The 17,901-nt window shown below is 46.0% G+C and overlaps 1 protein-coding gene across 1 annotated transcript in view; it reads left to right on the top strand.

Moving 5' to 3' along the window:
• The window catches only part of FSTL4 (follistatin like 4), a 416,868-nt gene that overhangs the window by 384,452 nt on the left and 14,515 nt on the right, over positions 1–17,901 (top strand). Inside the window, exons 9-13 of the mRNA XM_047778622.1 lie at positions 4,529–4,690; positions 5,057–5,191; positions 6,024–6,050; positions 8,537–8,655; positions 12,511–12,660. Of these exons, the coding sequence (XP_047634578.1) occupies positions 4,529–4,690; positions 5,057–5,191; positions 6,024–6,050; positions 8,537–8,655; positions 12,511–12,660 (593 nt within the window). The remainder of the gene's footprint in view (positions 1–4,528; positions 4,691–5,056; positions 5,192–6,023; positions 6,051–8,536; positions 8,656–12,510; positions 12,661–17,901) is intronic.

Raw genomic sequence — 17,901 nt, 5'->3', positions numbered from 1 at the left:
CAGGTTAGGGATCGGGTGTCGTCACTGCTGCAGTGCAGGTTCAATCCCTGACCTAGGAACTTCCACGTGCAATGAGTGTGGTGGAAGGAAGGAAAAGAGGGGGGAGGAAAGGATGGAAAGGAGGGAGGGAGGAGATTAAACACTCGGCTTAATTTGGAATATCTTGATTCTTAACCACAGTAAGTCTTCCTATCCAAGATCCTACCTCTCCAATTTTTCAAGTCATTTTTTAATGTCTTCAATGAGATATTATCATTTCCTTTACTTCTGTCCATCTGGTTGCTGCTGGTATATAAGTAAGCATTTAATTTTGTCTGTCTGGGTACTGGCCCCTTTCCTGTACTCACTTAGTAAAGCGTACTCCTTTTTGATTTGTAATCTGGAGCATTTCCCAGTAAAATAACATTTTGTCCATCTTTTTAATATTTGTCTCTCCCATTTCTTACCTATTGACAGTGACGTCCAGCAGAATGTGGAGAGCCTGGTCTTGCCTCCTTTCCTCTTTTCTTCTTCTTTTTTCCCTGACAATGTTTCTGAAAAGAATGGTGCTGTTTCTTCTTTTTATAGAGATATGCTTCATTGTAGGAAGAGAATATCACTCTGTCCCTATTTTATTGAGGCTTTTCCCCAAGAAATGGATTTTGAATTGTTTCAAAGGCCCTTTTAGTGTCTAGCAAGAGAATCAGATGGTTTTTCTTTTTGACTGCCTTTGACTCGGATATGACTAATTATAGATTTCCAAGTAGTTATTGAAACAGATTACACTTGGTCACAGTCTGTTCTTTTAATACCACGCTAGGTTTGATTTGTTACTATTTTACTTAGAATTTTGGTATATCTAGTCCTGAGTGAGTTAGGTCTGTGGTCATCTACTTTGTGCTATTTGGCAGGTTTTAATATCTGGGTTATACTCACTTCATGGTAAAATTTGGAACATCTCCAGTTTTATGCTCAAGGAATTAGCCATTTCTTTTTTTTTTTTTTTTTTTTTTGGTCTTTGTTGTTGTTGTTGCTATTTCTTGGGCCGCTCCCGCGGCATATGGAGGTTCCCAGGCTAGGGGTTGAATCGGAGCTGTAGCCACCGGCCTACGCCAGAGCCACAGCAACGCGGGATCCAAGCCGCGTCTGCGACCTACACCACAGCTCACGGCAACGTTGGATCGTTAACCCACTGAGCAAGGGCAGGGACCGAACCCGCAACCTCATGGTTCCTAGTCGGATTCGTTAACCACTGAGCCACGATGGGAACTCCTGGAATTAGCCATTTCTGAAGTATCCATTCCTAAAGTATACAAAAGAATTCCCCTATGAAACTGATCAGGGTGCTTCTGGGGTTAGCAGTGTCCTTTTTTAAAACAGCTTTCTTGAAGTACAATTGATATACAAAAAACGACACATATTTAATGTATACGTTTTGATGAGTTTGGACATAACGCATAGGCCATGATCCCACCATGACCGTAATCAAGGTAAGAGACATACCCATCACCTCCACAAGTTTCCTTGTGTCCCTTTGTTTTCTTGTTTTTGTGGCAAGGAATGTAACATGAGATCTTCCCTCTTAATAGATGTTTAAGTGCATGATACAATGTTGCTGATTACAGATCTCTAGAGCTTACCTTGCAAAACTGAAAGGTGGTGCTTTAAAGGGCCTTAAATAATCTCTTCTCTCTTTTTTTTTTTTTTTTTTTTTGTCTTTTTGCCCTTTCTTGAGCTGCTCCATGGCATATGGAGGTTCCCAGGCTAGGGGTCGAATCAGAGCTGTAGCCGCCGGCCTACACCAGAGCCACAGCAACGCGGGATCTGAGCCTTTTCTGTGACCCACACCACAGTTCACCATGGCAGTGCGGGATCCTCAACCTGCTGAGCAAGGCCAGGGATCAAACCCACACTCTCATGGTTCCTAGTCGGATTCGTTAACCACTGTGCCACGACAGGAACTCCAATAACCTCTTCTTGATTCCATGTCAATACTTTAAAGTTTCCTTTCAAGTGATTTATTTCACTGAGACTTTCCTATTTATTACCTATAATTTAATATAGCATTCTCATTTTTTTTTTTTTTTGTCCTTTGTGTCTTTTTAGGGCTGCACATGTAGCATATAAATGTTCCCAGGCTAGGGGTCGAATCAGAGCTACAGCTGCCAGCCTACACCACAGCCACACAATGCAGGATCCGAGCCATGTCTGCGACCCTACACCACAGCTCACAGCAACACCGGACCCTTAACCCACTGAGCGAAGCCAGAGATCAAACCTGTGACCTCATAGATACTAGTTGGGTTCGTTAACCACTGAGCCACGATGGCAACTCCAGTATTCTCATATTTTAATGTGTTCTCTTTTTTTCCACTGAACAGACTTGCCAGAAATTCTATTTTGTTCTATTTTATTCATTTTTACAAACAGCCAGGCCTTAGACTTATTGGTTCTACTCTTCTTTTTTTTTTGGCAAATTCATTCATTCTTTTCTGCTTCTCTCTCTACTGAGTCTTTCCTCACCTTCTTTAGGTTGACTTTGTGGTTGCTTTGCAGACTTGTATAAATACCTTCTGCCACACCCTGGGACTCTCCCCAAGGACTGCAAACAGAGACCAAAGAAATGACTCATATTTCGTGGTTGGTGGGCTCTGTGTGACTAGTCAGAGGCACCTCTGAGCTCATGGTATGGAAACCACTCCGGCCATTCTGAAGCTGGTTTGTGCCCTCTGTAGGTTCTGCGTTTGGCTTTCTCCTCACCCTCCAACTTGACCCCCCTAGGTCCACCAGCAGAAAGACTTGAAACTCCAGGTGAATGGATCAGATTATTATCAGCCCCCTGAGGGGTTCTGACAGAAGCTGCAGAATCCATTTCTCACGGTGACGTGAGAGAATTTTTCTTCAGTCCCACCCGAGCTCAAATCACTAGAACTCTTCCTCAGGTTCCAGGATCCCTGTCACCGTCCCCTTCTTCAAACCCATCAGTCTGTTCTATCTCTGGTCCCAAGAACAGCCGCTCTCCTAATATCCTGGGTCACGTTCTTTCATCAGACCACAGGAGCGTCCAGATAACTCTAGAGAAATGAAGTTGCCTTCTTTAGGAAGACTCCATCCCCACCTTTCCAAAAGGTGGTTTCATTTTGTTTAGTTGAGTGTCCAGTGCTTTTGTGTGTGTGTGTGTGTGTGTTTGCCATTTCTAGGGCCGCTTCCGTGGCATATGGAGATTCCCAAGCTAGGGGTCTAATTGGAGCTATAGTCGCTGGCTGACACCACAGCCACAGCAACTAGAGATCCGAGCCTCGTCTGTGACCTACACCACAGCTCATGGCCATGCCAGATCCTTAACCCACTGAGCAGGGCCAGGGATGGAACCTGCAACCTCATGGTTCCTAGCCAGATTCGTTAACCACTGCGCCAAAACGGGAACTCCAAGGTGCCCTTGTATAAGCTCTCACAAACCCGTTTTGGAAGGATGTAGAGTAAAATGCATGACTAAGTAAGAGCCCTCAATTCCGTGGAGGATAACTTTATTTCCTGGGCCCAGAGCTGGGGAGAGGAGGGAAGATCCTCCAGATAATCCTCACTGCTTCCAGACACCTGCCCCACAGCCAGCCACAGAAGAGAGGGCAGAGGGCGCTGATACCTTGTCCACCCTGCTCATCTGATGAGTGGGTTGAGTCACATCCTTAGCCCTGAACTTGACCGCCAGGGCGCACAGCTGAGTCGGGAACCAAGAAGGGCACAGCTGCCCTTCACTCATGGCCCAGGAGGTAAGAAGTGGTGAAATAAAAATGACCCACTGGAGGAGTTCCCATCGTGGCACAGGGGAAACGAATCTGACTAGGAACCATGAAGTTGTGGGTTCGATCCCTGGCCTTGCTCAGAGGGTTAAGGATCTGGCATGGCCGTGAGCTGTGGTGTAGGTTGCAGATGTGGCTCGGATCTGGCATGGCTGTGGCTGTGGTGTAGGCTGACAGCTGTAGCTTCAATTCAACCCCTAGCCTGGGAACCTCCATATGCCATGGGTGTGGCCCTAAAAAGACAAAAAGACCAAAAAAAAAAAAAATGACCCACTGGAAAATCAATGGGCTTCTGCAGAGCAGTGATGTAATGAGTAGCCCTGCCAATCAGCGCCCATAAGTGCTTTGTGAAGTACTTCCTGCAAGAAATTGTTTAATTTGGACCCCTGTCCAATGGCTTTCCGATAACAGAAATAATGTATCTGAATTTTATTCATTCAGAAATAAATTCTGACAGTTGTTGCTCTTTACGTGGAGCAGCTGAACAGCGTTAAATATTTGGATGTCTTTCTGATCATATTTAGAATAATGATGAAAGCCATGAATTACAGGGTACAAAGCCTGACACGTTTATTGCCTGCGATCCATTTTATAGCCCTTTCTTTTAGAGCCTGAGTTGCTGCAGGATGATTGCAAGCTGATTATAGGCAGAACTCCAGATTCAGCCCCCTGGGCAGGGTCTCAGGGTGGGACCACAGGCCGAGGCAGGTGAGGGCCTTTTCTTACCAGCACTGACTCTTCCCCCACAGTGCCACCTGTCATCCGCGTCTATCCAGAGACCCAGGCACAGGAACCTGGGGTGGCAGCCAGCCTGAGATGTCACGCAGAGGGCATCCCTATGCCCAGAATCACTTGGCTAAAAAATGGCATGGATGTCTCAACCCAGATGTCAAAACAGCTCTCCCTTTTAGGTAAGACCCCCCCCTTGGGGTATCTGTCCCATCATGTTCAAGCTGACTCTCTCAGGAATGGAAATGAAAAGGGCGATTTATTTCTAAGTCTGACATCTGGGGGACCAAACAAATATCTTCCCCAGTTTTGCTGCTTTCTGGCTGTCACAGATCTTTCTGAGCACAATGGTGGAAGCATCAATGAGGTCCCAGGTCAGCTGCAGTTCATTTCACCTGTTCCAGCCCTTGCTCATCGGGGTACTGGCTGCCCCCAGCCTTGCGAGGGACTAGGTTTTTAACCTCAACATTCTCAATAAGAGGAAAAGGGGAGGAACGGGGTGGAGGTCCCAGCTGAGCGGGCCACCCTGAGCCCTGTCCATTCTACAGCCAATGGGAGTGAACTCCACATCGGCAGTGTCCGGTATGAAGACACGGGGGCGTACACCTGCATTGCCAAAAACGAAGTGGGCGTGGATGAAGATATCTCTTCCCTCTTCATTGAAGACTCGGCTAGAAAGACCCGTGAGTCCACTCTTGCCTTTGGCCTCTTCACTGAACTGGTTGGGAGTGTTGGGTGTCAAGGGCCACAGCCCCCCACCATGAGCCCCCAAAAGACAGAGGTAAAACCCATAGCCTTCTGTGCCCAATGCTGGGGACAGAGGGTGGCCAGAGGTGAGTAGACCTTTCCTGGCAACGTAGATGATTCTGGAAACATAGGGAAACTCTAGATGGCAGACAGAGCCCAGGACAAGGAAGTTTCATACCCTGTTGAGTTCTGCCTCCATCTTGCTGGGTCCCTTATCCACAACAGGGCTCATGCTCTCCAGCCACCAGCTGCTACTGCCTTCTCATGGCCCAGGAACCCTTCCCTGCACTCACACACACATGCCTTTACTCCAGGGACAGTTGCCCACCTAGGGTGCTAAGCGAGCTCTCCCTTGTAGCCACTGCTCCCTAAGAGGGTCTGTAGGGGTGATTTCCTACAGGTGTGATAACCCTCGGAGAATCCTAGCAGAAATCGGCATGCTAGGAAGGAATCCAGGAAGGGTAGGAGAGATGTTACTTCCTTTTATCATCCACAAAAGACGGGAATCCCATTAGCTTCTGTGATCCTGGGGCCAGATTCACTAGGGAGGGTCCTGAGCCCTGGGAGCATTTGTCCCCGTCCAGAGTACACGGTCGCTGCCCAGTACTGCTGTTAGCACGATGAGTGGTGCAGGTTCTATACGTGGTTGACCAGATACCAGTATGTTCATAACTGAATCACTACAGCAAAGGTTCTGACATGGCTTTCTTTTTTTTCTTTTCTTTCCCTCGCTCATGTTCCTGCTTTCCCGATTCGCTGATGCTGCAGTTGCAAACATTCTATGGCGAGAAGAAGGTACCAGGCTTACTTGTTCTGTGTCGTGCCTGTGATAACGGGCCACTTTTCCATGAGCCACTGTCAGCAATTCCAGACATCAAGCAGTCTGCACAAGTCGAGTCCACATTCCAAATTAGGCAACAGAGGGGAAGTCCCTATCCTCCTCCAGTGGCACACACTGAGAGTCTGATTTAAACCTTCTAATGTCAGAGTTCCCACTGCAGCTCAGCAGTTAATGAGCCCGACTAGCATCCATGAGGACACAGGTTCAATCCCTGACCTTGCTCAATGAGTTAAGGATCCGGCGTTGCCGTGAGCTGTGGTGTAGGTCACAGATGCAGCTCGGATCCTGCGTTGCTGTGGCTGTGGTGCAGGCTGGCAGCTGTAGCTCCAATTGGACCCCTGGCCTGGGAATCTTCCTATGCCACAGGTGCAGCCCTAAAAAGCAAAAAAAAAACAACAAAGAACAACAACAACAAAAACCCTACTAATGTCTTTGATGGTCATCTGCCCACTAGAATTATAAAAAGAAAAGTTTCCATTTAAAACTATTTTGGCAGGGGTTCCTGGTCAGATCTTGGCCTTAAACTTTTTTCCAGTGGCTGATATTGGTGTTGGGGTTTGGTATATACTTTAAGGAAATGCTGGGGGGAAGAGGCTACCATGATTTCTGAACATGTATGTTCACAGGTAGATTTTTTTCAAGAATGGGTTTTTTTTTTTTAATTTGTGTCTATCAAGTGATTTTTTTTTTTTGTCTTTTTGCTATTTATTGGGCCGCTCCCACGGCATATGGAGGTTCCCAGGCTAGGGGTCCAATCGGAGCTGTAGCCACCAGCCTATGCCAGAGCCACAGCAATGCGGGATCTGAGCTGCGTCTGCGACCTACACCACAGCTCACAGCAACACCGGATCGCTAACCCACTGAGCAAGGCCAGGGATTGAACCTGCAACCTCATGGTTCCTAGTTGGATTCATTAACCACTGTGCCACAATGGGAACTCCTTTTTTTTTTTTTTTTTTGCCACTGATCTTTAAATATTAGGTTGGGCCCATACAAAAGTGCCATTTTGTATATCAAAAATGGTCAAATACTGGCAGTTCTCTTGTGGTCCAGCAGATTAAAGATCCAGCTTTTTCACTACAGTGGCCCAGGTTGCTGCTGTGGCGCAAGATCAGTCCCTGGCCTGAGAACTTCCATGTGCCATGGGCACAGCCAAAGAAAAAGTCAAATACTAACAATATCATATGGTTCTGAAAACCATGGGCACAGGTGGCCACTGGGTTAGAGAGCCTGGGTCACTGCACGGGGTGCGTGTGCATTCGTGGACCCGAGCCCTAGCTCTAAACACCTCCACCAGAGAGTCCAGGCTCCTGAGATAACTTATTTTCCTGCTCGGTGGACAGAGGGAGGGTATGAGAAGCAGCAGAACATATCATGCGATTTGGGGGTTAAGCACAAAAGCTCCTCCTTTAAAAATTGGCGTATTTCCTCATTTTTTCCTCAAGAACTTTGCGCACTGCTACCTGCGGTCTAGCACGTGCATGCACCCACAGACTCGGAGTAACTTCTGAGTGTCAGGTACTGATGCTCACACAGTAAGTCTAGGAGCCACACAAAGGCAGAGCTCAGAAAAGGAGGAATTGCTGCCCATAGGTTTTAGGAATCCTTGGAAAGACAGGTTATAGCAATAGTCACTAAGCATGGACAGTGGTCCCTCGCTGCTGCCTGAACCCAGCTCCTAGGCCACAGTGCACAGAGAGCTTTGGCTCTGTGTCTTTGAAAGGTGTTTTCGAAGGGGTGTTTATTACAAAGGGACTCAAGTTTCAAAAGTGGAGATCAAATGAACCTTTCCCCAGAAAAGAAAATCATGGACCTGGAGAACAGACTTGGGGTTGCCAAGGGGCAGGGAGGGGATGGATTGGGAATTTGGGGTTAATAGATGCAAACTACTGCCTTTGGAATGGATAGGCAATGAGAGCCTGCTGTATAGCTCTGGGAACTCTATCTAGTCACTTACGATGGAGCATGATAACGTGAGAAAAATGTGTATATGTATGCGTGACTGGGTCACCTTGCTGTACAGTAGAAAATATAAATTTTAAGCCAGCTATAATGGAAAAAATAAAAGTGATTATAAAATTAAAAAAAGGTGGGGGAGATCAGCAGAGAATGCAGGAGGCCTTGGAGGATGTGAAATGTAGCCCAGAGCTAAGGCTGTCATTTATTTGAAAATTTGCATTGATGGCAAGCCCTGGATGCCCTGGGCCAGGTATACGTGTCTGGGAGGACAGGCTGGGGATTGCAGAACCCTCTGTGTATACTGACAGCCCTCGGCAGTGGCTCTCCACACTTGGCCCCATCTCCACCAGGCCTCATGCTCTGTGCCTGTAGCAGATGCACCCACCCCGCAGGTTTCATCTGCGCCCGATGTGTCCAGGGACCCTGGCTGGGGACCCGCTGCTGGGAAGGGTATAACCAAGGCTGTGTTTGCTCCTTCCAGGCCTCGGTGTGGGAAACCTGTTCTACGTCTTCTCTGACGACGGCATAATCATCCTGCACCCAGTGGACTGTGAGATCCAGAGGCACCTCAAACCCACAGAGAAGATCTTCATGAGCTACGTGAGTGTCTGTGCCTGCGGCACGTCTATATCACACACACCACATCCCGGGAGGCAGCCTTTCACCCTGTGGGCCACGTGGTGCTTCAAGTCCAGTTGCTGTGTGGGCTGTGGTTCCAGATGTGCTCCAAGGCTAAGGAAGGAACATATGATATGGCTGAGAGTGGAAACCCTCTTTCCTTCCTCCAGCAGCCACTTCCATGCATGGAGTGCGAGGAGAGGCCGAGGGCGAATGGGTGGGTTCCTGGCCCCCATACGTTCACCATTCAAATGACAGTGACAGCAGTGTGAACAGACAGCTGCCAAACAGGTGCTACAAGAAGGCTGTGTAAGGTGCGCTGGAATGTGGATGAGAGAAGCCTCTCCAGCCCTGGGGAGACAAAGTCAGAGCAGGCTCTGGGGCTGGTGAGGCCTGGGCTCAGCTGTGGAGAACCAGTAGGAATGGGCGATGGGGTTCTAGAGGAAATGGCATGAAGGCAGAGAAAAGAGGCATAAGACATCCTGTTGCTTTCAGGGAACTGAGCATCTTCTGCATGCCTGGAGGAATGAATGGATATGGGAGGGGCCTAAGAGTTAGGATGAGAGTAGGTCAGGGTCAAGGCTGAGGACCGCTAATGGGAAGCACTGAAGGACTTCAAGGGAAGGACTCCCAGGACCAGGGTGCTTCGGAACACGTGCAGGGCCTCACGGAGGGTCATGATCAGAAGGGCTGCACTCGGAGCTCAGAAGTCGGTGAAGAGGCTGTTGTAATTATTCAGGTGAGGGAGGGGGTGACCTGTCTGAGCCAGTGCCGGTGGGATGGGGCACACTGAGTGGATCTTAGAGCTTGGAAGTCACTAGTGATCCCCAGGGAACGGGGGAGAGAGTATCAACCGTGTGAAGAACCCAAGCATCAGAGCTGCTGTGAGCAAATAAGAGACAGGTAGGAAAGTGGCAACATGACAGGCAGTGGGCAGAGGTAGCAGAGAAGAGGCAGAAGAGAAAAGCCCTTCCAGCCCTCAAGACCCAGCTGTCAGGAGGCGTCCCCCAGGGCTGTGCTTCTCCGCCCCCCACCCACGGCTCTGTCCTTCCCGATACCATCCCGCTGGTATCCCACTTGGCCTTGTGCTGGCGGTTTCTTGCACAGGTCTGACCCTTTCTACTAATCCCTAGCTTCTTGGAGGGTAGAGCTGTGGCATTAATCCAAGAGTCATCCAAAAGCCCCCACATGCCCTCTTCTTGAGGACATACAGTGAATACACTGGGGACCAGTGATAGGCTTGGAGCTCATGAAGCAAGTGGCCCAGGCAAGGTCCTGACAATGTTGCATTTCTAACACTTGTCACTTGGGAACTGTTTTCCAAGCTATGTTATTTGAATTCATCATTTTCTAAAATGTTTACGAGTTTTCCCTCCATGTGATAGCCATGAAACCATCTAGAGTGATCCTAGTTAATTTCCAGGAGTTAGATTTAAATAATTGTACCACATCACATTGACACTAGCATCTCATGTATTTGCACTAACTTGACCTATAGCTCACAGGGGAAATCTCTCAAGTCCTAACCAGGGCTCAGTTCTCCAAAGGAGCTAGAACAAGTCACAGGAAGAGAGGTCCTGTAGACGTTTCAGGCAACACAAGACCACCATGAGATGCGGAACAGTCCCAATAATAGTTTTCTCACCTAGAAAATGTCCAGACCCCTCACAGGGAGCATTATAGTGAACTGACCCTCTTTATAAAGTGCCGAGTGAGTAGGAGGTTGGTGCATCTCGTCTCCAGCCTCTCTGCTGGATTAGATGTCTGCTTAGTCCAGCAGGAAGCAGCATGATTAGTAGGTAACGGTATAGGCTTTAGGAAGAACCAGGACCTGCACAGGTGGGTTCAGATCCCACCTCTATCACTCAGGTTGTGTGGCTTTAGAAAAGTTACTTAACCCCTCTAAGCCTCCGTTTTCTCATACACAAGTTGGAGTTATGATGATGACAGAGAACGGCAGGGATAAAAGGAGAAAGACCTGTTTCAAAGCTATTGCAGGCATTTAGGAAAGAAATAGGGTTGGAGATGGAAGGTAGAAGAATTCAGACATGTAGGAGGCAGTCTCTGTTGTCCCCACGACTCATGCACAGTGAGTTGTGTGGGAGAAGGAAGAATCAAAGATGTGTTGATGCTTTGGACTTGGATGAGCAGGTGCTGATAAGCAAGGAGCAGAAGAGGAAGCATGCCATGTACATGGGATGAGTGAGAAAGGGAGAGAAAAGCCAAAGTCCCAGGAATCAGAGCGTTCAGGACCTTGTTAGCATCAGAAGAGATCTTGGACCTTGTTCTGAACAAGAAAGTGTTATTGAGGTGGACAGTGTTGAGCTCACTGGTATTTCACACTGATCCCTGTGGTTTCTGTGTCAAGAACTAGTAGGTGGAGGCCAGGGTGGAACCAAGGAGCACAGTCTGGATGCTAGAGCAGTTCCTCAAGGGACAGATGTGGCTTGAGCCAAGGTGACAGAGGTGGAAGTGGTAAGAAAGTTCAATTCCAAGTATGTTTTTGAGGATAAAGCTGAAAGGACTTTGGATGCCTTGGATGAAGGCCGAGGGCATAGGGAGAGAAAGCAGAATCAAAGATGAGCTCAAAGACTTCATCTCAGGAAGTCAAACAAGGGAGCTGCCATTTTTTTTAATGGAATGAGTGGGATTAGGAGGTGAAATTGAGAATTGACTTTGGACTTTGGGTGGTCTCAGTCTGGAGTTGAGAGAAGAGGGCTGAGTTGGAGATAGGCATTTGGGAGTTGTAAGCACATAGACTGTATTTTCAATTAAAATTTTCACTCTTTTTTAAAAAATGGGGAGTTCCCATCCATCATGGCTCAGTGGTTAACGAATCCAATTAGGAACCATGAGGTTGCGGATTCGATCCCTGGCCTTGCTCAGTGGGTTAAGAATCCGGCATTGCCATGAGCTGTGGTGTAGGTTGCAAATGTGGCTCGGATCCCATGTTGCTGTGGCTCTGGCATAAGCCAGTGGCTACAGCTCCAATTCAACCCCAGCCTGGGAACCTCCATATGCCGCAGGAGCAGCCCAAGAAATGGCAAAAAGACAAAAACATAAACAATTTTATAAGAGCATACTCGACTTACAGTATTGTATGTTTCAGGTACAGCAGAGTGAATCATTATACCTATAGATATATCCATTCTTTGGCAGATTCTTTTCCCATACACAGACTGTATTTAAAGGCATAGGTTTGGATTTTAAAAGGTTGGCAAAGGGAGTGGACTTGATAGGAGTGACCCCTGAACATTCCAGCATCTAGAGATCAGCAAACAGAGTAGGACTGAGCAACAGAGAAGGATCAGCCACTGGAGAGGATGGTGGGCAAAGAACCCAGGAGTAATCAGCACAGTGTCAGGTGATGCCCCAAGTTCAGATAAAATGATGACGGAGGTTGAATGTAATACCTGAGATGTCAGCCTGGAGCTCGGTGAGAACACTGGCAGCTCTGTGCTGAGAACTAAAGCCAGGGAATTAAGGAGCATGTGAGAGGTGACGAAGCCAAGAGACTACGTAGGTAACAACTCTGGATAGTTGTTTGTACAACAGATGGGGATGAGGAGAGAAGGTCACTCACAGGACCGGGACCTGGCAGCTGCTGAGAAACCAGGAGAGGGAGTTACAGCCTCAGGAGGATGGGCAGGAGGTGAAAGATGAAGGGAATGGGGAACAAAAAGCTGGTGATGCTATGTGCGTGCCCTGCTCTGTGGATGCAAAGGATTCTGAGAGGGGAAGAAAGAACAGGGGAGGGTCAGGGGAGAGGGAAGCCAGTGATGGTGGGGATGAGGAACAGGGGATGGGGAGACCTATGGCAGCCTGTCTCCTTTACAGGAAGAGATCTGTCCTCAAGGGGAGGAAGGCGCCCCCCAGCCCTGCCAGTGGGCATCAGCAGTGAACGTCAGGCACCGCTACATCTATGTGGCCCAGCCGGCGCTGAGCAGGGTCCTCGTGGTCGACGTGCAAGCCCAGAAAGTCCTCCAGGTACATCTCTCTGCCGGAGGGAGGGAGAGGACTCCAGTTCGAGGGCATAGCCTGCCACCTCCTGCTTTGCTTTCTGCAGACTCCCCAGCTCCTAGCAGAGGTGGTCAGACTAGGGAGGGAAGCAAAGAAGAGTCATGTGCATTTTTCAGCAGGTATTTATTGCCTCCTCCGTGTCAAGCATTGGTCTAGGTGCTTGGAAAACAGCCACAAATGGGCAGAACTTATATGCTACTTGGGGGAACAAACCATAAATCAGCATTTTGGGGAGTGGGGCATTGTAAGAGCTGTTTACAGGTTGAATGGGACAGAGGAACTGGAAGACTATTTTCAAGTGGCCCTCGCTCTTGAGATGAACAGAGTCTGAGATCTCAGTGCCAAGTGGGATTCCCACTGTGGGGCTGGAGCACAGGGATGAGGGGGAGAGTGGGACGTGGTGAAGTTGGGCATAAACAAAGGCCAGTGAGCTAGCAAGCCACTCAAATCTTATAGTTGGAGGAGTGACATAATCTGACATGTTTTTAAAGAGTCAATCTGCCACTCAGTTAAGAGCAGACTAGAATATAGAGCAGAGATGCAGGCACCGGAATAATCCGGGCAAGCGAAGATGACAGCAGTGGAAGTTGTGGGAAGTGATCAAGTCTTCATATAGCTGAAATGTGAAGCCCAGAAGATTTTTCTGCTCAGTTGAATGTAAGGTTTGAGAGAAAGGAAGAGGAAGAAGAATTTCAGCAACTGTAGAATGGTGATGCTGTTTACTCTGTGTGGTGGACTGAATAATGGCCCCCAAGCTGTTCACCTCCTATGAATGTCACCTGTAAATGGTGAAACAGACTTGGCAGGTGTGATTCAGGATTTTTAAGTGGGGAGTTATCCTGGATTATCTGGGTGAGCTCTAACTGCAAGCTCAAGTATCCCCCTAGGGGAGAGGCAGGAAGAAATGTGATGACATAGAAGAAGAGGGCAGTGTGAGGACTAAAGCAGGTGCTCCACCGCTGGCTTTGAAGATTGGAGGAAGGGGCCATAAGCCAAGAAAGGCAGCTCCAAAGGCTGGAAAAGTCAAGGACATGCATTCTACCCTCCAGTCTCTAGAGGGAGCACTACCTTGCAGACATATTTATTCTCCCAACGAAATTCATTTGGAACTTCTGGCTGCAGAACTGTTTTAAGCCACCAAGTTTGTGGCAATGTTACTGTCACAATATGAAGTAATATACTCTGATAGAGACTCTGAGCAAAGCAGGGGATCCAGGTCATGGAGCAAATACAGGGGAAAATTAGGAATTTGGTTTTGGATCTGTTCAAGTTTAAACTGCTACATATAGTAGAGATGTCAAATAAGCAGTTGGATAAATAGGTCTGGAGTCAAAGGCAAGATCTAGGCTAGAAATATGACTGTAGGTATCATCACCATATGAACTGCGTTAAATCCAGTGAACTGGAGGAAATCTCTGGGGGAGGTACAGATAGAGAAGAAGTCAAGGTCGGAGCCCCCAAATGCTCCAGCACTTAAAGATCAGGAATGAAGGAGGAAGCCAGTACAGGAGACCAAGAAGGAGTAGCTTGAAAGGTAAGAAGAAAATGAGGAGAGGGTCGTATTCCAGAGATGAGAGCATTTTAAGGGAAAGTAAGTGGCTAATGGTGTCAGATGTTGCTGACGGCATTTGCATGTAATGAAGACTAAAACTAACCCTTAAATTTGGTACCCCATGGATCACCTTGGCAGGAACAGCTAGGATGATGATGGAAGAGTGCAAGCCTGAAGGGGAGGATTCAAGTTAGAATCTGGAGTGGAGATAGTGAACATAGATAACCGTTTGGAAGGGTTTTGCTGTACCTATGAGTAAAAGCAGGCAAATGAGGTGGTTACTGGAAGAGGATGCTGAAGAAACCTTTAGATTAGGTGACATTCCAGCATTTCTATACTAATAGGGAAAACAACCCCCACCATTCTTCCCCTTCTGCTGCATTGTTGACGTAGGCAGTAGTCAGCGGAAGTAGGACAGACAAATGGGTATGCTAGCCTTACATAAAAGCACATTCTTTCATCATAACAGGAAGAAATAGAAAGTTTTCAGGCACAGGTACAAATAGGTGATACAACTGGTGGTAGCTGGATGACCCTCTTCTGCTTGCCTCTGTTTTCTCGGTGAAATAAGAAAGAAAATTATCACCAAGGCTGGAAGTCTGGGGAAAGAGGTGAAAGTTGGATGTGAGATTGAAAATGACCAGGAAAATGTGACAGGACTGCAGGGCAAGAGTGGAATCTAGGACACCAGACTCCCAAGGCTCTGCACTTAAGGATTGTGGGTGCAAATTTAAAGTCAGACAAGTGAGCAGAGTTGTATCTTTTTTCCCCAGGATGCTCCACTGCCCAGGTGCAGGCTCATTGTAGAGAGACAGTTGTGTGAAACCAGGGCTGTGGTTTCTCCTGGCACATAGGACAAGAGATTTTTCTCTCTCTCTTTTCTGTTATTGATTTCCTTGGCCAGAGAAATAACTCTGAATAATTTTTAATCCTCAGAAATTTATTGAAGCATGCTTTATAACCCAGCTTATCAACTTTGGTAAATGTTCTATGCGTATTTTTAAAATTTTTATTATAGTTGATTTACAGTGTTCTGTCAATTTCTGCTGTACAGCAAAGTGACCCAGTTATACATATACATACATTCTTTTTCTCACTTTAGCCTCCATCATCTTCCATCGCATGACTAGATATAGTTCCCTGTTCTCTATAGCAGGACCTCATTGCTTATCCACTCCAAATGCAATAGTTTGCATCTACTAACCCCAAACTCCCAGTCCATCCCACTCCCTCCCTCTCCACCTCGGCCACCACAAGACTGTTCTCCATGTCCATGAGTTTGTGTCTTTTCTGTAGATAGGTTCATCTGTGCTATATATTGGATTCCAGATGTGTGATATCATATGGTATGTCTTTCTCTTTCTGACTTCAGTTAGTGTAAGAATCTCTAGTTCCATCCATGTTGCTACAAATGGCATTATTTTTTTTTATGGCTGAAAAGTGTTCCATTGTGTATATGTAGCATTATTTTTTTTTTATGGCTGAGAAGTGTTCCATTGTGTATATGTAGCACATCTTCTTAATCCATTCGTCTGTCAGTGGACATTTAGTTTGTTTCCAAGTCTTATTATAAATAGTGCTGCAGTGAACATAAGGGTACGTGTATCTTTTTCAATGAAAGTTTTTTTGTCTGGATGTCTGCTCAGGAGTGGGATTGCTGGATCATATGGTAATTCCATATTTAGTTTTCTGAGGTCCCTTCATATTGCTTTCCATAGTGGGTGTACCAATTGACATTCCCACCAACAGTGTAGGAGGGGTCCCTTTTCTCCACACCCTCTCCAGCATTTGTTATTTGTAGACATATTAATGATGGCCATTCTGACCGGGGTGAGGTGGTACCTCATTGAAGTTTTGACTTGAATTTCTCTAATAATTAGTGATGTTGAACATTTTTTCATGTGCCTGTTTTAAGTTTGATTAGGTCCACTGGTTTATTTTTGTTTTTATTTCTGTTGCCTTGGGAGACTGACCTAAGAAAACATTTGTACGGTTAATGTCAGAGAATGTTTTGCCTGTGTTCTCTTCTGTGAGTTTTATGGTGTCTTGTCTTAATGTTTGTCTTTAAGCCGTTTTGAGTTTATTTTTGTGCATGGTGTGAGGGTGTGTTCTGGTTTCACCGATGTACATGTAGTTGTCCAGTTTTCCTGGCATCACTTGAAGAGACTCCCCTTTTCCCATTTTATATTCTTGCATCCTTTGTCAAAGATTAATTGACCATAGGTGTCTGGGTTTATTTCTGGGTTTTCTATTCTGTTCCATTGCTCTATACGTCTGTTTTTGTACCAGTACCACACTGTCTTGATTACTGTAGCTTCGTAATGTGGTCTGAAGTCCGGGAGAGTTATGCCTCCTGCTTGTTTTTTTGTTCCCCCTCAGGATTGCTTTGGCATATAAAGTTTGGGATTGTTTGTTGTAGTTCTGTGAAAAATGTCATGAGCAATTTGATAGGGATTGCGTTAAAGCTGTAGATTGCTTTGGGTAGTATGGCCATTTTAATGTTACTAATTCTTCCAGGAGCATGGAATATCTTTCCATTTCTTTGAATCCTCTTTAATTTCCCTGATTAATGTTTTATAGTTCTCAGCATATAAATCTTTCACCTCTTTTGTCAGTTTTATTCCTAGGTATTTAATTTGGGGGGGGGTGATTTTAAAAGGTATTATTGTATTTTTATTTTCCTTTTCTAATATTTCATTGCTAGTATACAGAGGTGCAACTGATTTCTGAATGTTAATTTTGTATCCCGCTACTTTGCTGAATTCGTTGATCAGTTTGAGTAGTTTTCGTGTGAAGTCCTTAGGGTTTTCTATATATAGTATCATATCATCTGCATACAATGACAATTTTACCTCTTCTCTTTCAGTTTGGATACCTTTTCTTTTGTTTGTCTGATTACTGTGGCTAGGACTTCCAATACTATGTTGAATAAAAGTGGTGAGAGTGGGCATGGTTGTGTTGTTCCACACTTGAGCGGGAACACTTTCAGCTTTTCTCCATTGAGTGTTATATTGGCTGTGGGTTTGTCATAGATGGCTTTTATTATATTAAGGTATGTTCCTTCTACACTCAGTTTGGTAAGTTTTTTATCATGAACGGATGCTGGATTTTGTCAAATGCTTTTTCTGCATATATCGAGATGGTTTTGTGTTTGACTTTTCTTTTGTTAATGTGGTGTATGATGTTGATTGATTTGCCTATATTGAACCATCCTTGTGAACCTGGGATGAATCCCACTTGGTCATGGTGTTTGATCGTTTTTATATGTTGTTGAATTTGGTTAGATAAAATTTTGTTGAGAATTTTTGCATCTATATTCATCAAAGATACTGGCCTATAATTTTCTTTTTTGGTAGTATCTTTGTCTGGATTTGGTATTAGGGTGATAGTGGCTTCCTTGAATGTCTTTGGGATTAATTCCTTCCTCTTCAACCTTTTGGAAAAGTTTAAGAAGGATGGGGATAAGTTTTAATTTTTATGTTTGGAAGAATTCACCTGTGAAGCCATCTATCTGTTCCTGGACTTTTGTTTGTAGGAAGTGTTTTTGTTACATACTCAATTTCACTTCTCTACGTGTACTTTTAAAGAATGTATACTCTAATATATTCTATGTATAGATGCCATTTATATCAGGTTGGTTCATTGCATCATTCAGA

The sequence above is a fragment of the Phacochoerus africanus genome, chromosome 4 (assembly GCF_016906955.1).
Source record: "Phacochoerus africanus isolate WHEZ1 chromosome 4, ROS_Pafr_v1, whole genome shotgun sequence".
In the NCBI taxonomy this organism is placed as follows: domain Eukaryota; kingdom Metazoa; phylum Chordata; class Mammalia; order Artiodactyla; family Suidae; genus Phacochoerus; species Phacochoerus africanus.
This window is presented reverse-complemented; position numbering and strand designations above follow the sequence as displayed.